This window comes from Lemur catta, chromosome 3, assembly GCF_020740605.2.
Source record: "Lemur catta isolate mLemCat1 chromosome 3, mLemCat1.pri, whole genome shotgun sequence".
Classification (NCBI taxonomy): Eukaryota; Metazoa; Chordata; class Mammalia; order Primates; family Lemuridae; genus Lemur; species Lemur catta.
In genome coordinates, this window is record NC_059130.1 from 91804317 (window position 1) to 91823171 (window position 18855).

General features: G+C 42.6%; 1 protein-coding gene across 2 annotated transcripts in view; it reads left to right on the forward strand.

Annotated features, from left to right (window-relative positions):
* The first annotated feature begins 15449 nt into the window (after positions 1-15449).
* Positions 15450-18855, forward strand: part of EFCAB14 (EF-hand calcium binding domain 14) — a 40274-nt gene continuing 36868 nt past the window's right edge. For both annotated transcript variants that reach the window (XM_045545483.1, XM_045545484.1), the window contains exons 1-2: positions 15450-16640; positions 18095-18243. In XM_045545483.1, coding sequence (XP_045401439.1) covers positions 16456-16640; positions 18095-18243 — 334 coding nt within the window. In that variant the 5' untranslated portion in view covers positions 15450-16455. The remainder of the gene's footprint in view (positions 16641-18094; positions 18244-18855) is intronic.

Consider the following 18855-nt stretch of genomic DNA (forward strand, 5'->3'; position numbering starts at 1 on the left):
TATTGTTGATGTGACTTATTGGATTGGGTTCAGTTGTGAGTTCCTGTGTGTGTGTTTTTGTGTGTGGAGAGGAGGGGAGAAAGAGAGAGAGAGGGAGAGAGAAAGGAGGAAGAAAGGAAAAAGGAAAAAAGACAGGAGGAAGGAAAGGAGGGAAGAAGAGAAAGAGATCTATACAAGGACCAATGATGACAATGTCAGGAGCAAAGATTATAGATAAGCCAATTTTCTCCATAGTGTCAATTAAGAAGAAGAAGAGGGAAGAAAGAAGTGACACCTAAACAACCTGGGAGGGGTCAGGGAAGGCTTTCTGGAACCAGGTACAGACATACCTCATTTTATTGTGCTTCACTTATTTGCACTTTGCAGATATTGTGTTTTTTTTACAAATTGAAGGTTTGTGGCAACCCCGCACTGAGCAAGTCTATTGGTGCCATTTTTCCAACTGCGTATGCTCACTTTATGTCTCTGTGTCACATCTTGGTAATTCTCCAAATATTTCAAACTTTTTCATTATTATTATGTCTGTTATGGTGATCTGGATCAGTGATCTTTGATGTTACTATTATAATTGTTTTGCGGCACCATGAACCACGCCCATATAAGATGGCAAACTTAATTGATAAACGTAGTGTGTGTTCTAACTGCTCCACCTACCAGCCGTTCCCCTATCTTTTTTCCTCTCCTCAGGCCTCCTATTCCCTGGGACACAACAATATTGAAATCAGGCCAATTAATAACCCTACAAATGACCTCTAAATGTTCAAGTGAAAGGAAGAGTTGCACCTCTCTAACTGATGGAGGTATGACTACATGGTGAGTGCCAGGCGCACTGTCTGGAGAATGGACACGCTTGAGGCTCTGACTCAGGGGGATGAGCGGGACATGGACAATGTATACAACCTGAACTTATGTACCCCCATAATAAGCTGAAATGAAAAAAAAAGAAAAAAAAAAGAAGAGGAAAAGGAGATACAATCAATGGTTTATAACTTAGAAATTAAATAAAGATTATACTTCAGGAAAAAAAAAAAAGCTAGAAAGATGAAGCTTAGTGAGGAAAGCATGTTGAAAGCCAAGACAGGCTGAAAGGTAGGCCTCTTGCACCAAATGGTTAACCAAGTTGTGAATGCAAATGAAAAACTCTACTGCAATAGAAATAAAATTAAATATATATATATATATATATGTATAAAGTAATACTCCAATGAACACGTGAAAGATAAGAAAGTGAAACAGCATTATTGCTGATATGGAGAAAGTTTTTAGTGGTCTGGATACATGCAACCAGCCACATTTCCTTAACTGAAAGAAAGCCTAATCCAAAATGAGGTCTTTTTTTTTTTTTTTTTATAGAGATGGGGGTCTCGCTCTTGCTTGGGCTGGTCTCAAACTCCTGAGCTCAACCAATCCTCCCACCTCAGCCTCCCAGAGTGCTACAATTACAGGCATGAGCCACTGCACCTGGACTCAGAGCAAGGCCTTACCCCTCTTCAACTCTATGAAGACTGAGAGAGCTGAGAAAGCTACAGAAGAAAAGTTCGAAGCTAGTAGAGGTTGGTTCATGAGGTTTAATGAAAGAAGCCACCTCTGTAACATAAAAGTGCAAGGTGAAGCAGCAAGTGCTGATGTAGAAGTCACACCAAGTTATCCAGAAGATCTAGCTAAGATAAATGATGAAGGTGGCTAGACCAAGCAACAGATTTTCAAATGTAGATGAAATAGCCTTCTACTGGAAGAAGATACCATCTAGAACTTTCATAGCCATAGAGGAAAAGCCAATGCCTGTATTCAAAGCTTCAAAGGACAGGCTGACTCTCCTGTTAGAAGCAGTAGTAACTTGAAGTTGAAGCCAATGCTCACTTACCATTCCAAAAATCTTAGGGTCCTTAAGAATTAGGCTAAATCTACTCTGCCTGTGCTCTATAAATGGAACAACAAAGCCTGGATGACAGCACATCTGTTTACAGAATGTTTAGTGAATATTTTAAGCCCACTGTTGAGACCTACTGCTCAGAAAAAAAGATTCCTTTCAAAATATTACTGCTCATTGACAATGCACCTAGTCACCCAAGAGGTCTGATGAATATGTACAAGGAGATGAATGTTGTCTTCATGTCTGCTAATACAACATCCATTCTGCAGCCCATGGATCAAGGAGTAATTTTGACTTCCAAATCTCATTATTATTTAGGAAATACATTTTATAAGGCCATAGCTGCCATAGATAGTGATTCCTTTGATGGATCTGGGCAAAGTAAATTGAAAGCCTTCTGGAAAGGATTTACCATTCTAGATGCCATTTAGAACAATCATGATTCATGGGAGGAAGTCAAAATATCAACATTAACAGGAGTTTAGAAGAAGTTGATTCCAACTCTCATGGATGACTTTGAGGAGTTCAAGACTTCAGTGAAGGAAGTAACTGCAAATGTGGTAGAAATAACAAGAGAACTAGAATTAGAAGTGGAGGCTGAAGATGTTACTGAATTGCTGCAATCTCATGATAAAACTTGAATGAATAGAATGGAGCCTGCAATATCTTTGAGGTATGTCTGTATATCTAATTTGAGCATTGAATAACACCTAGGATTTAGCCAGATGAATGAGTCATAAAGGCACTTTTCAGGAAAAGTTAACATGCAAGGACAAAATGCCAGAGTTGCTTCTTATGGATGATCAAAGAAAGTGTTTTCTTAGATGGAATCTACTCCTGGTGAAGATGCTGTGAATGCTGTTGAAATGACAACAAATGATTTAGAATATTACATGAACTTAGTTGATAAGGCAACAACATCATTTGAATAATTGACTCCAATTTTGAAAGAAGTTCTACTGTGGATAAAATGCTGTCAGACAGCATTTCTTGCTAGAGAAAAACTCTTTTGGAAAAGGAAGAGTTAATTGATGCGGCAACCTTCATTGTTGTCTTATTTAAGAAATTGCCACAGCCATGCCAGCCTTCAGCAACCAGCACCCTGATCAGTCAGCAGCCATCAACATCAAGGCAAGACCCTTCACCAGCAAAAAGACGAAGACTCACAGAAGCCTCAGATGATTGTTAGCATTTTTAGCAATATTTTTAATAAAGATATGTACATGTTTTAGACATAATGCTATTCCACACTTAATAGACTACACTATAGTGTAAACACAACTTTTATATCTAAAAAATTTGTGTGACTTGCTTTACTGTGACATTTGCTTTACTGCAGTGGTCTGGAATGGAGCCTGCAATATCTTTGAGCTATGTCTGTACAGCTAAGTTGGGCACTGAATAACACCTAGGACTTAGTCAGATGAAGGAGTCAGAAAGACACTTTTCAGGAAAAGCTAATATGCAAAGACAAAATTCTGGAAAGTTTAGGCCTACAGGTTGCTCAGGACACCTGTTGAGCAGAGTAGGAACTAGGCCACTATGAGAAACAAGACTAAGGGCTAGCCAAGTCCTGAGCCACCTCCAACAGCCTCAACCACAGGAGTGGAAGAGCCTAGAGAAGTAACTGGATCAGAGCCCTACTGTTCTCTAGATATGAAGCTTTTCTCTGTCTGTCTGGCCAGTCAGATTCCACGAAAACAGCTGTGACCTGGGGAAATCTAAACAGATGTCGAGCCAGGCACACATCCCAAAACTATCTTTTATCTGAACCCAAGGCCTCTGTGCCTCTGGCCATCTGTGGGGTGATGCTGGTGTTGCTGCTTCTGTGCCAGTCCGAGATCTGAGGTGGAATCCTGATGTGCCTGCAGAAGATGGACGTGGAGAATTACACATCAGCACCATGGACAGAGGCCTAAGAAATTTCCTCTTCTCTGGGTGCAAGCCAAGCCAACAAGGCCCAAGTGGAATCTTTGGCAAACGAATTTCTGGAGACTTTGACACTCCAGGTTGGAGGATCCCAGGGGCAGAAAAATTCCAGATCAGTAGACCATCTTGGCCCTGATCTAGCCTGATATAATGGCCTTGTGGTTGCTCTTGCCTCTTCCCTGGTCTTCCTGCCTGCAAGCTTACCCCACCCTAAGCTCCATTTCATTTCCTCAGTGCTGCCAAAGTAATCTTTCTAAGTCATGAATCTGACTGTGACTCTGCCTTTTTAGAAACCCTTCAGTGATACCCCTAGCCTTGCATTCAAGGCCCTTCATGACCTCCCCTGCCCCTATTTCTAACATTATTGGTAGCCTCTGTTCCTACACACCTTTGCTCACAGCAAAGCTTTCCCTCGTACTTTTCTAATGATTTCCCCCATTCCCCCAAGCTGGGGATTGGAGGATCACCAGGGCTCAGTTCTTGAAACCCTTGTCCTTTATTTCCACTCATCCTATTAGTGATCTAATCTAGTCCCATGGCTTTAAATATATATCTAATCTAGATCTCTACTCTGAACTTCAGATTCATATTTCTAACTACTCGATAGATTCACTTAGATGTCCAACAGACATCTCAAACTTAACACATCTGCAACAAAACACTTGGTCTACCCCTCCCAAAATGAATCCTCCGTCATCTTCCCCATCTCAATAATAAGCAACTCTGTCTTCCAGTTGCTCAGGCATTAACTTCTTTCTTTCATATCTCATGCCTGATTCATCAGCAAATTTTGTCAGCTCTACCTTCAAAATGTGTCCATAAACCAACCAGTTCTCACCACCTTCACCTTGATCCAGATCAACATCATCTCTGCATTATCGCAGCAGCCTCAAAATTGATTTCCCTGCTTCTGCTCTTGCATCCTTTTATTCTATTCTGAACATGGCAACCAGAGTGATCCTGTTAAAACATTAAGAGGGATCATGTAATTCCTTCTATCAAAACTCTCTAATGGCTCCCTAATTCACTTAGAGCAAAATCCCTAATCTTTACATAATCTCCATGGACTTAAGTGATCTGGCCTTCTGTTACCTGTCTGACCTCATCTCCTGCTATGCTGTGCATACATCATTCTGCTGCAGCCATACTGTATCCTCATTGTTCCTCAAATATGCCAAATGTGCTCCCTCCTTAGGGCCTTTGCATTTTTTCTTCTCACTGCTTGAAATACTTTCTCCCCAAATTTCCACATGGTTTGGTCCCTCACTTAGCTCACATCTTGGGTACTGTCACATTCTTTAAGTCTTGGAATCAAGCAGTGTAAATCTTCCAACTTCTTCAAAAACTTTTGGACTATTCTAGATTCTTTGCATTTCCATATGTATTTTAGGATCATCTTGTCCATTTCAGAAAAAAGAAAAGAGCTTGCTGGCATTTTTCTTAAGATTGCATCGAATCTATAGATCAATTTGAGAATTGACATCTTAACAATACTGTCTTCCAGTCTAAGACCAAGGTACATATCTTCTTTTATTTAGGTCTTATTTTGATCTCTCAGCAATATTTCATAGCTTCAGTGCACAAATTTTACACATCCTTTGTGAAACATTCACAAATATTCCATGTTTTATGTTATTTTAAGTGGTGTTGGTTTTGTGTTCATTCCCAGCAGATAAAAATACGATTGGTTTTTGTATATTGACCTTTTACCCTGTGACTTTGCTAAATTAATATGTTAGTTCTAATAGTTTTTTGGTAGAATCCTTAGGACTTTTCATTTATATTATCATATCATTTGTAAATGTAATTTGACTTCTTCATATCTAGCTATGCGTTTTTTTGTTTTTGTTTTTTGAGTTTTTTGTGGGTTGTTTTTTTTTTTTGTCTTAAGGCACTGACTAGGACCTCAGTACAATGTTGAATAGAAGTGGTGAGAACAGACATATTTGCTTTGTTCCTAATCTAAGAGAAAATATATTCTACATTTCAGCATTAAGTATGACATTTGGCTGTAGGCTTTTCATAGGTACCCTTAATCACATTGAGGAAGCTCCCTTATACTCTCAATTTGCTTACAGGTTTTATTATGAATAGATGGTGAATGTTATCAAATGCCTTTTTTGCATATATCATACTGTTTTCCCCCTTTATTCTATAATATAAATTACATTTTTATTTTTAAATATTAAACTAATCTTGCATTTCTAGGATGAACCACATTTGATTATGATATGTCCTTTTTATGTGTTGCTGATTTCAATTTGCTGATATTTGTTAAAGATTTTTGCATCTTTTTTCATAAGAGAACATGATCTGTAGTTTTCTTTCCTTATAATATCTTTTTCTGATTCAAATATCAGGATAATATTGGCCTCAAAAAATAAGCTGGAAATTTTCCCTCCCCTCATATTCTTTGAATAAGTTTGTATTGGATTAGCATTGTTTATTCCTTATATGTTTAACAGAATTCACAAGTGAAGATATATAGGCCTGGATTTTCTTTTACTTTATTATTTTTTGGAGGGTGGGGGGAAATATTTTAATTACAAATTTAATTTATTTAATAGATATAAGGATATTCAGGTCATCTATTTTTTTCTTGAGTAGGCTTTTGCAGTTTTTACTTTTCAAGAAATTTGTCTATTTCATCTAAGTTGTCAAACTTACGGGCATAAAGTTTTTTCAAAATATTATCTTATTATCCTCTTCATGTCTCAAGGGTATGTAGTGATGTTCTCTCTTTTATTCCTGATATTGATAATTTGTGCCTTCTCTCTTGATTGCTCTAGCTAGAGGTATATCAACTTTATTGAAATTTTCAGAAAACCAGCCTTTCATTTAATTTTTTTCTATTGTTTTCTATTAAGTTAATTTCCACTCATATTTTTATTATTTCCTTCCTTCTATTTAATTTGTTCTTTTTCTATCGTGTGTTAAGGTAGAAATTTAGATGATTGATTTTTAACCTTTCTTCTTTTCTAACACAAGCATTTAAAGCTATAAATTTTCTTTTAAGTGGTTTTACTCACTATTCTCAAATTTTGGTATGTTCTTTGTTCTCTTTTCCTGACTTCTTTTGGATTGAGTATTTTTTACTATTTCATTTTACTTCCACCATTAGCTTATTAACCATGAATATTTTACTTTTAGTGGTTTCTCTAGGGTTTACAATATACATCTATAACTTACTACAACCTGCCTTCAAACGATATTATCCTACTTCATACATATTGAAGGAAACATAACAATATGCTTCCATATTCTCCATCATAGTTTTTGCTGCCATATATTTTATTCTACATGTTGTAAACACAATAATACATTGTTGTTATTTTTGCCTTAGTCACTTTTAAAAATTTTTAAGCTAAGAAAAATGGCTCTGCACTTAATATTCCCAGTGTTCTTCATCCCTCAATATAGATCCAAATTTCCAGCTAGTATTATTTTATTACAGCCTGAAGAATTTCTTTGAATATTTTTTATAATGCAGAACTGTTGGCATAAATTTTCTCAGTTTTTGTTTATCTGAAAATGTCTCTATTTTGTCTTCATTTTGAAGAGTATTTTCACTGGATGTAGAATTCCAGTTTGACTTCTTTTTTTTTTCTTTCAGCTCCTTAAAGATCGTGTGCCATTGTCTTTTGGTCTAATGATTAATCAATGATAATTCTTATCTTTATTGCTTTGTATATAATATATGTCTTCTTTTCTGTCTGGCTTCAATATTTTCTCTTTATCACTGGTTTTTTGCTAAATTGCTATGATGTGCCTTGGCATAGTTTTCTATGTGTTTATCCTGTTTAGGATTGGTTGAGCTACTTGGATCTATTGTTTATAGTCTTCAATTTGGAAAAATTTGGCTATTATTTCTTCAGATATTTTTCTGCCCTTACCTTTTCTGAGACCCCAGTCACACATACTTAAGACCACTTGATAATGTCCCACAAGTATTATGGTGCCATTCTTTTTTTAAAAAGTCTTTTTTTTCTTTCTGTGCTATAGTTTGGATATTTTCTATTGCTATATGTTCAAATTCACTGATATTTTCTTCTTTAGTATCTAATCTTCTGTTAAGCTATACAGTGCATTTTTAAATTCAGATATTATACTTTTAAACTCTAGAAGTTCCATTTGGTAACTTTCACTTCTTTCTTCATGATGTTCATGTTTTTCATTTAAATCTGTTAATATATATTTAGATTAACTGCTTCAAATTCTGTGTCTGCTAATTCTATCATTTCTGTATTTCTGGGTCTATTTCTATAGAATGATTTTTATAGGTCATATTTTCCTGCTCCTTTCCATGGTCTAATCATTTTATTGAATGGTGGACATTGTGAATGTTCCATTATTGAGGATGTGAATTTTTGTTTCCTTCCTTTCAAGAATGTTGGAGTTTGTTTTGTTTTGGTAAGTAGTAAAATTACTTGTGCATCAGCTTTTTCCTTTTGAGGCTTGTTTTTAAGCTTTATTAGGGTGCCTCTAGAGTAGACTTTACTCTCCAGCTAGTTTAGCCCTGTTACTATGACCCTTTCGCGGTCTCTGTTGAATGCTACAGGTGTTCAACAGGTTCTCTCCATTCTGGCCAACTGGAACTTGAATGTCTCTCAGCCCTGTGTTAACCTGGAAATTATTCAGTAGTTGTTATTTGGCCACACTTATGGAGTTGCACCCTATGCGTGTACAACTTAGTATTTAGACAAAGACTCAAGAGAGACACTTATACAGATTTTTCTGGAGCTCTTTTTCTGAATATCTCCTTCCTCTCTGGTATTCTTCCCTGCAAATTCTAGTGCTTCAACCTTTCCAAATGCCAACATCTCTGTCTTCAACACAAAAAGACCCCTACAATCTACTTGGGTTTACCCTCCCTGCTCTGTCAGAAAGTGTCTTCAGGCAGAAAGCTAGGGGTCACTTTGCTTGTTTTCCTTCTGTCAGGAATCATAGTTCTGTGCTAACTGTTGTCCAGAATCTGTATAGTTGTTTCATATATTTGTCCAGTTTGCTAGGTATTTATACAGGACAGAAAGTTCAGTACCAGTTTAATCCTGCTTAGAAGCTGAAACTCCTCTCCCTTGGGTCTTTATTAAAATGTTGCCACAAGAGATGCAATTATCCCAACAATATTCCATGTTCTCCTTTCTTGCTTCATTTTCTCCTTAATATTCATCATCCAACACTATGTATTTACCTATCTTAATTTATTAATTGTTTCCCTTCATTAGAATGTAAGCTTCACACAGGCAGGAATTTTTGTGTATTTGGTTCCCTGTTGTAGCTCCATCCCTAATGTATTAGGGATTTAAATACATTATGTGCTCAATAAATATTTGGTGGATGAATGAATGAAAGATCATCACCTTTTGAAAACTTTCCCTGATACCATCCCTATTGTTTCTGTATCTTGTATTATGGTGTTGATCACACTTTTATTCATCTCTCCCTTTCTTTATCTCTCTCTTTCTCTCTCCCCCTTCTCACACACACACACACACACACACACACACACACACACACACACACAGAGAGGAGCTTTCAAAGAGCAGGAACATGTTCTTGTCTGTGTGTCCCCACTATCCAACACAGGGTTAGGAAAGCTACTGTGTGTGAACAGAAATTGTCCCCATCTAAGAAGCGCACTTGTCCGTTACACCAGCAGAGGGCAGCACAAGGCCGTGCCTGTGTTTGCTCTCGCCCCAGCGCCAGCCTTCCCAGGTACGGAGGGCCTGGCGTCCGTGGAGCTGGAGCGGCTGACTTGGGCTGACTTAGACACGCAGAGCCAGTACTGTGCCCTCAGAAAAGAACGCAGGAGGGTCCAGGCAGCCTTCCCTAGGGGTCCCTCACGTGGCCTTGTTGACTCAGCATCTCCCACCATTTATTCCTTCATCCACGAACACCCAGCCAGGATGGCAGGAGCACACACACACACACTCAAACACACACACACACACACACACACACACACACACACACACACGGCCCTTCCTCAACTTCTCTTCCAGCCTGTGCTGTTCAAGTTTTCTCCTTCAAATGGGATCTCTCAGAGTCCAATTCCTGGCCTCCCTGTCCACTCAGTGCACTTAGCGAGTCCCTAGACGCCCTTTAACATCCACTATTTAAATTTAATCCTTACCACAGGCACTGCCAGGAGGTGGATATTGTTAGTTCCCATTTACAGATGAGGAAACAGGCTCGAAGAGGAAAAGGAACTTGCAGAAGGCCACATCGCTAGTGAGGGGAGAGGCTGAAATTCAAACCCAGCGCTCCCAGCCCAGGGCTCCTTCCACGGCCAGTTGCAGCCTCCTGTCCGGCTAGAGCCCAGAGCAAGGGGATAGAAGTGGAGCCCATGGTACAGTTCTTTCCTCCCAGGATTATTATTCTCATCCTAAAGTAAACCTAGTCACTGCAGGCTTGCTATGTCCCCCTGCCACACACACACACACACACACACACACACATACACACTATAAACCTTTCTGTGGTACTTATCCTGCTAAAAGAGGGTGGCATCGCCTGCTTCCTGGGAAAGCTTGCAGGGCAGAGCCTGAGTATTACCGATGTACCCCAGGGCCTCACAGAGGACCTCGCACACAGTAGGGACTCATCAGGGCAGGATTGTGCGTTGGATGGAGGGATGGAGGGATGGGATCACCAAGGTGAAGGACAATGCTGGGAGGCTCTTTAGAGTCTCATCTACTCCAATAATTTAATTCAGCAAACAGCCCCCGAAGGCTCCTCCCAGCACGGGGCCCTGTTGTGGATACTAAAGACACAGTTTATAGATGAGGAAACTAAGGCTACTAGCTGCAGCAGAGGCACAAAAGCTTGCAGCAATTCAGAGGAGGGTGTGCCTGGAATAGAAGGAGAATCTTAGCAGGAGCAGCCCTTACCACTGGCCATAATAATGCTGAGAACCAGTTGCTGCTTCCGGCTCTTTAGGACCCACCGGCAGAGACGACATTGTTTAGCTCCATGCCTGGCCCCTTTCCTACCACCCAGTCCTTCCTCTTCCCATTGTCCTTGGGCCCCTCATCAGGGCACAGGAAGCAGCTGCTGCACAGTAGCAAAAAGAATGGGAAGGAGCTGGGGGAAGCAGATGAGGCCATCCCAGGAGAGTTGAGAGGCTTTGGCTGATGGTCCCTTTCCAGATGAGCTGCTGACAAAGGCCCCAGGCAGGGGCAGAGGGCTCTGCCAGCATGGCGCCGGGCATTGGGTGCAGAACTCAGGCTTCAGAGGCAGACAGATCCAGATTCAAGCCCCCACATCTGCTGATTAGCTGTGTGTCCCTGGGCAAGCCTCTTTCAATCTCTGAGCATCGGTTTCCTTCTTGGTTAGAGCAAGAATAAGGTGCTTGCCTACTGAGGAATGACTTACTATAGTGAGGATTAATGCAAAAATGCATGATGCGTAAGTATTTTAAAAGGTTCATTTCTGTTCCTTTCTGTTTCTTCCCCCCACTTTAACCATAACAAAGCACCAAGAAAGATGATGTCAAAGAGAGTTCTTATAGGCAAGTGGCAGCTTTCTATTAGGTAAATGAAGATATTTTCCCACAACAGGGACATCATCAAACTCACATTTAATAAATCTATAATAAATCATATTTAATAATTTATAACCACATTAAAGGAACAGCTGACATTTACTGAGCACTCACTATGAGTCAAGCACATCACTTCTGCACAGACACTCTGTGAGCTAGGTGCTCTCAGGGCCAACTTCATGGGCATGTAACCAGGGCAGCTGCATAGAGCCCCCTACTCAGACTGGTGCTCCACACTTGGGGTTCAATGCTTTATGATCACCCTCTTGAAATTCTATCTTAATAATTCTATCTTTGAAATTGTGTTTCATAAGTGAATGGAACAATGAAGTATGCGCTGGGTATTCAGAGCCTTGGCACACACATGGGACTGCCTTTCTCACCTCCCCATCTCCTCCTCCCCAAGATGGGTTCTCAGCTACTGTGCCCCCTCCCCCACTACCCTCCTGTCCCCCCACCCCCACCCCAAGCCACCATTCCATCCTAGGCAGGGCCCGGATGCAGGCACAGGGAGAGGAAGAGAGGGTTTGCATGTTCAGTCATGAGACAGGGCCCCCACGTCCCTGAGAAGGTCTGCACTCTCCTTGTGGGTATCACCAGGCCCAAAGGAGCACAACATTAAAGAGTGAATAATAAACAGCGTGACAGGTTGAGAGAGAAATCGAAGAAGACAGGGAAAAAGGAGCCCTGAATTTCTGTTTGTACTGGTCCCCACAAATTATGTATCCAGTCCTGGGTACTATTATTACCACCATTTCACAAAAGTGGACACTTAGGCTCAGAGAGGTTCATTAATTGGCCCAAGATCACATAGCTGCCAAGCGGCAGCATTCAGATACACCCTTAGATCCCAGACAACAGAGGACTGTGAGATCTTAAAGAGCTTCAGCCCAGGAATTAGGAGATCTGAATCAAATTTCTGACCATGACCCTGGGCAAATTTGCCCCACTCTGTGCCTCAGTTTTCCCAAGTGAAAGCACTGTGCTGAGTCTTCCAAGGTAGCACAGGTGATCAAGACTTGGCTTTCCCCTTACACAGGCTGTGATTTTGAGCACAGAGAAATCATCTTTGCCCAGCTTCTCCACAGAGCTTCCAGGGGCATTCAGTGGACAAGCACTCACCCTGGGTGACACCACATGGCATAAAAAGCACTTTCATGCCACTCCTCCCTTAAACAACACTCAGCAGAAGGCTGGACAAGAAATATCATTATCCCCATTTTACAGACAGGAACTATGAAGCACCAGAGCTGTAAAGTGACTTCCCCAAGCTCACACTGCATTTTAGGCAAACTTTGAATAGGTTAACAGGCCTCCACAGGGTCATGATATGAACATCCCCAAAGAAGAAGATGGGAGTCCTGTGTGGTAGGGCAGCATGGGCCTCTCAGTACAGGAGCCCCAGCTCCGAGGGGATTGGCTTAATCCCTGGCCTTGAGGGTCCCAGGTCTAAGGGAGGAGGCCAGAGAGGTGCCCAAGAGCTCCTGAGAAAAGAGAAATACTTGGCCGGCAGCTTTCAAAGAGTGACAACGTTCTGTGGGATGTCTACTCAATACAGGAGGGGCATTATCTACAGATCATAGCAAACAGGCAGACAGAAGGACCAAGAGATAGATAGAGCAGAAGCATCTCCTTATCTGTCAACTCCACTCTTACAGCCTTTTCACCCATGACCAGCCCACTGGCCAGCCCTGGGGAAGGTCTCCACCTGCAGAGAGGGCAGGACCTGGCTGAACAGAAGTCATTGCTGCTGGGGTGGTGCATCCCTGGCCCTGCCCCATACCCCTAGGTTCTGCAGACCCTGGTTCCTTTGGTAAGGATGTGACATCTAAGACACAGGAGGACCACCCAACCCGGGCCAACCATTTTTCTTGCCTGGGGCTTTTGGTGACCACAGGATGTGTTTGTGAAATGGTTCCTGAAGTCTGGAGCCTCACCTGTGTGTCCCCAGTCCTTCAGGGATGTGCTAGTGCAGAACTGTCCAATAAAACTTTCTGTAATGATGGAATTGTACTGTTTTGTGCTGTCCAATAGCCACTAGCCACATATGGCTGCTGGGCACAGTGGCCAGTGATACTAAGGAACTAATTTAAGATTTTTATTTCATTTTAATTAAATTAAATGTAGATTTAAATCGCCTTATATAGCTAATGGCTACTGTATTGGGCAGTGCAGCTTTCAAAACAAAAATAAAACAACTATGCCATCATTTGGGGTTTCAAAAGCACTGTTATGATCATCTCATTGTCCTAGGAAATAGGTCTTTATCCCCCATACTTCAGAGGGAAAAACTGAAGAGAAATTAAAGAGAAATTAAATTATGCCATGTTGATAGAGCTAGGAAGTATTAGAGGCATGAGTTAATCCCAGACCTCTCTATTCCAAAATGCCACTCACACCTCTATGCAACACTGCACACGTACATAGTCATCCTTTATTTATTGGGTCATTGTTATTAGGTGCATACCTCTGGACCAGACACTTGAAAACAAATTAGACGCAGGCCCAGACTTTGGGTGGGAAACCCCAAACAAAGGTGGTATAATTCCACCATAAGAATATGGGTATAAAATTACTTTAAGTGACTTTCTTCCAAGTAGTTCAAAATACTTTGCTTTAAACACCACTTACATCTGATGACTCCCCAATTTACATTTCAGGCCCCAACCTCTGCCCAGAACTCCCAATGCATATACCAAATAACCTCCGTTTGAATATTGAAATGGCTTCTCGGGCTTGCCCCGACCTGCTTTTTCCCATCTCAGCAAACGACAATTCCCTTCTTCCAGTTGTTCCACCCCAAAACCCTGGAGTCATTCATGACTTCTCTTTTTTTCACACCTTTCATCTAATCTATCAGCAAAAAATTGTTAGCTCTATCTTCAAGAAGCACCCAGAATGCTCTTCATCCCCATCTCTGCCTCCCTAGTCTATCATCATCGCCATCGATGCACCTTCATCACAGCCAGACTGTAACAAACTGATCTCCTGTGTCCCTCACTCTCACAGTTCTTTTTTCCACTCTGTAGCCAAAGAGATCTTTTTAAAACCTGAAAAGCCAGAAAATGCCCCTCTCAGCTTAAAGCCCCCAAGGTTTCCCAAAGTCCTTGCAGTGATCCTTACCGCCCTATAACCTCTGGCCCCTGCCGCTTGACCTCATTTCTCACTGCTCAACTCCTTGCTCTTCAGGTCCACCCACACCCGGTCTTCCTGGCCACTCCTTCCTGGAGCCACTGCTCAGTTCATTTCCTCACTCCCTCCCACCTCTGACCAAATAAATGTCCCCTTATCACAGGGGCACTGCCCATCACCTTATCATGTTTCCATTTTCCTCATAACACCTATCACCTCCTGACGTTTAATATGTCTGCCTGTTGCTGTTTTCCTCCCACTGGAGGGTAAGCTGCAGGAAGAGATCGGCATATAAAATACAGGATACCCAGTTAAACTTGAATTCAAAAAAACAACGAATAATTTTTTAGTATGAGGATGTCCCAGATGTTGCATGGGATTTATTTATATTAAAATAGTATTCACTGTTTATCTGAAATTCAAACTTTATTGTGTGACCTGTATTTTTATTTGCTGAATCCGGCAACCCTATACAAGAAGGCAAGGACCCCGGTTATTTAGTTCATTGCTGTATCCCCAGACCAGTTCCTGACACATAGTAATTTCTCAACGAATATTTATTGAATGAATTAATGTGTTAAACTGGATCATTAATCTGAAACGCGCCAAAACTTTTAATAAGCCTGCGAGTCAGACGGGCGGAGCCTCCAGGCTGGGTTAGTCCAGTTCACAATTGGGGGCCTGAGTGGCTGATGAACATTCCATGCAAACCGAGAGCTGGGTGCTTTGCCTGCCCCGCCCCACCTCCATGGGAAACAAAACTCGGCCCGGGTCAGGTAAGCGGTACAAACCAGGTGGCCCTCCTAGGGGCGGGGCCTGTCTAACCGGCAGGTGGGACCCGGTCCTAGCCAGAGCCAGGGCCCCTTTATCGCCCCGCCTCCCCGCCATCCCTCGCGCCTCCGGCGTGACGTCAGTCCAGCGGGCGACCAATGGGGGAACGGCTTACTGGCAGGCAGCGCCGGTGGCCGCTGCCAAAGGGGAAGTGATCTGGGGCAGGAGCGATGGCCCGGGTCTGGAGCCCGCGGCCGCCGCCGCCTCCGTCAGCACGTCGGGAGCAGCCGCGGCCGGAGCCGGAGCGAGGGCCGGAGTCGCGGCTGGATTGGGGGCAGCGCGTGTGAGTTGCCCGAGCTGGAACACCTCAAACTCTAGGCGGGAGTGCTCTAAGTGGGCTGGGCCGCAGTCGCCTTCAGCACCGCGCCCCCCAGGCCCAAACAGCCGGGCTGGGGTCTACCCTGGCGCAGGACTGGCTCTTCTCAGGACGAGCCCTCTGAGTTGAGCTCTGGGTCTTCCTCAGTCTCGGGCTCCCTTCAGACTCAGGACGGAGGCCGGAAAACGGTGATCATCCCAGACCCGTGCCAGCTTCCTGGCCCCGGCATCTTCTCAGCGGCCACGCAGTGCAGAGTTGTAGCGGGTGGGACCCCCTTCTGCCACCTCTCCAGCCAGGAAGGGACTAGCACGTTCCCAAGTTCTTGCTCTGCACCCGCCCCTCCCCTCCCATTCAAGAATAAGTTTCTTTTCTCTCTTTTTTGGAAATCCTGTCCCGAAGATACAAAACACCTATTCTGTGTGCCCTTCCCTAGCTCCTGGAGCACCTTTAGAAATATTGCGTACTTATCAGGGCTGAGAATTTCTCATTCTTGACTTGGTTTTTTTTCCCCCTTTGGGATTCAGAGGTTGTCCCCCCCTTTTCACACTCTTAACTGACACTCTATGCCTAGGGCCTTATCCATTTGGATCACCAGCTCTCTGGCCATCTGTATGTGATTCCCCCCACCCATCTGAGTTCCAGTTTCCTCTGGGCTCCCATCTCCAGTCGCCAGTGGATCTGGTCAGTCCCACCCCTAGGTGGGAGTGACCAGGGGGCTCTGGCCCGGGATTCCCCACCCTGGAAGGCAGCTCCAAGGCAGCAAGAGAATTGGGCGTCGGGTACGAACCTGGCTGCTCAGGAGTGGGCGCTCCACTCACCCCACACAAGAAGATGAAAAAGCGCAAAGAGCTCAATGCATTGATCGGCTTGGCTGGCGACAGCCGGAGAAAGAAGCCCAAGAAAGGCTCAAGCAGCCACCGCCTGCTTCGCACGGAGCCTCCTGACTCAGACTCTGAGTCTACCTCCGAGGAGGAAGAGGAATTCAGTGTGGTTGGAAATCGCTCTCGCTTTGTCAAGTGAGTGCTGAGGGGTGGGATAGGAAAAAGGCATCTCCTTGCACTATCAAGGGAGCAAATTGACAGGAAGGAAGTCCTTAGGAAGAAAAAAAGGCAGTAAACCTTGGAGCAAAGAGGGAGAAAAGGTTTTAGGGAGAAGGCAAGTTCAGATCTTGAATGAAGGATAAGTTAGAGATCTGTCTTTAAGTGTAGAAGGAAAAGCTCCAAATCTAAGGTGGAAGTGTGGATTTGGGGAATGTGCCAAGATTCCAGGGAGTGGTAAAGAAGCTCAGAACAGAGAGAGAGGAGCAGAGAGAAGCTTTCAGGACTAGACCTTTATAAAACAATGTAGGAAAGATAGGGACCTTAAGACTGCAAATTACTTATTTTTTGCCCATGAGTCTGAATCTTGGTGATGGGGGAATATGGTGAGGGACATACTGTAGGAAGTATGAGCCTTGAGAGCAGATGGAGGGAGGGGAACAAAAAGAAGAGGCATCTTTTCCCCAAATCACTTGTGGGTGGAGAGACCACTAGACAAGTAGCGGGTTTTGAGGACATTGGGAATTGGGGCTTGGGGTGGGAAAGGGCTAAAGAGAACCTTGAAGATGCCCCTGGACCGCCTCAGGGTGCACACTAAAAGAAAAGAGGATTCTGTTGAAGATGTGGAAGCAAGGGCTGGGCAGCAAGTTGGGGTGCTAGAAGAGATTGCCTGGTTGGTTTAAAATGTCTGTTCTTTTATTTTGCTAAAGGAAAAGTATGGTTTCTAATGACCTTTGCCATATTTGGTAATTAAAGGCAATCCTGGGTTTGGGGTGTGAAGATCTGATGAAGTGTTAATCCTGGAATAGTTAAGCTGCTGAGTTAGTTTAGGCCTTGAGGGCCAGTTGAAGTTTGGTGTAAAAACAACCCCTTTCTGTGTTTCCTTCCTTCTGAGCCAATAAGCTAGAATGCACCAAGTGTCTACTTCAACCTGCAGATCCTATTTCTTTCATTCCATTTGCAGTAAAACTTGCTCAAAAGTTTATGAAGTTTCAGTGAACTGAAGCAAGATCCCCTGGAGTAAGTGAGTGTGTATTAGTGAGAGAAATAGATAGTTAAATTACAGTGCAGTGATGGAATTGCAGAGAAGCACTGATCTTTGTATTTTTATAACCTGAGCTTGTCTCCAAAGACCTACCTCCTGAATTGATGATGATAATGGCAGTGAGTTGCGTTGCTATTAGGTTCTCCTTCTCATCCACAGAACCTCCCTCTGTTTCATTTGAAACTTTTGTACCCAGTAGGTGAACTCTTCACAAATCATATTATTTAGTCAATTTCCAACTTGCTGTTAAGATTTAAGTGCATTAGCCTACCTCCCCTGATAAATCCACTGGTTATTCATTAGAGAAGATAATTGCATGGCAACAGATGTGTACTATTTCTAGCTAAGCTCATAACTTTTGTACTCTTGGATTTGTTCTTTTGAGCAGGGGAGACTATTTACGATGCTGCAAGATCTGTTATCCTCTCTGTGGTTTTGTCATCCTTGCTGCCTGTGTTGTAGCCTGTGTTGGCTTGGTGTGGATGCAGGTTGCTCTCAAGGAGGATCTGGATGCCCTCAAGGAAAAATTTAGAACAAGTAAGTGGTCACCATTTTCAGAGTGTAATGTTAGACTCTTTCCCAGGTTCTAGGACAAAGTGGACCATGCTGAATTAAGAGTTTTGCCCCCTCTGGTGAAGCAATTATAATTCCTTTCAGCATTTTTATACTCTTTCTCAGCTGTCAGTTTGAATGTTGTAACACTGATTTGTTTTTTAAAAGGCAGTGTTTACACACCAGAACAAGTGTAGCATTTCAAATCAATGCTTAGAGTGCAGAGAGGAAGAGCTAAGGTCCAGGAGTTTAATCTCTTGTTTAATCTCCACCTGTGGCCTGCACATCCCCAACTATAAAGTGGCAATGACAACAATGGGTTATTTCCTTCCATCTCACAGGGCTATTTGGGAAAGAATGTGGGAGCACCTATCAAATGATTTCCTCTTAAGAAAAACCATTTGGGAACATAGGAATGGGCAATAATAATAGCCAACATTTATGGAATGCCTACTGTGTGACAAGTCACAAATAAATCATTTTAGTCCTAAAATAGTCCTGTGAGATGGGTATTATTTTTATTATTTGCATGCACTTAAAAAGGCTCAGAAGGATTAAGTATTATAATACCTTGTCTAGTGATTAAGTATAGCAGAG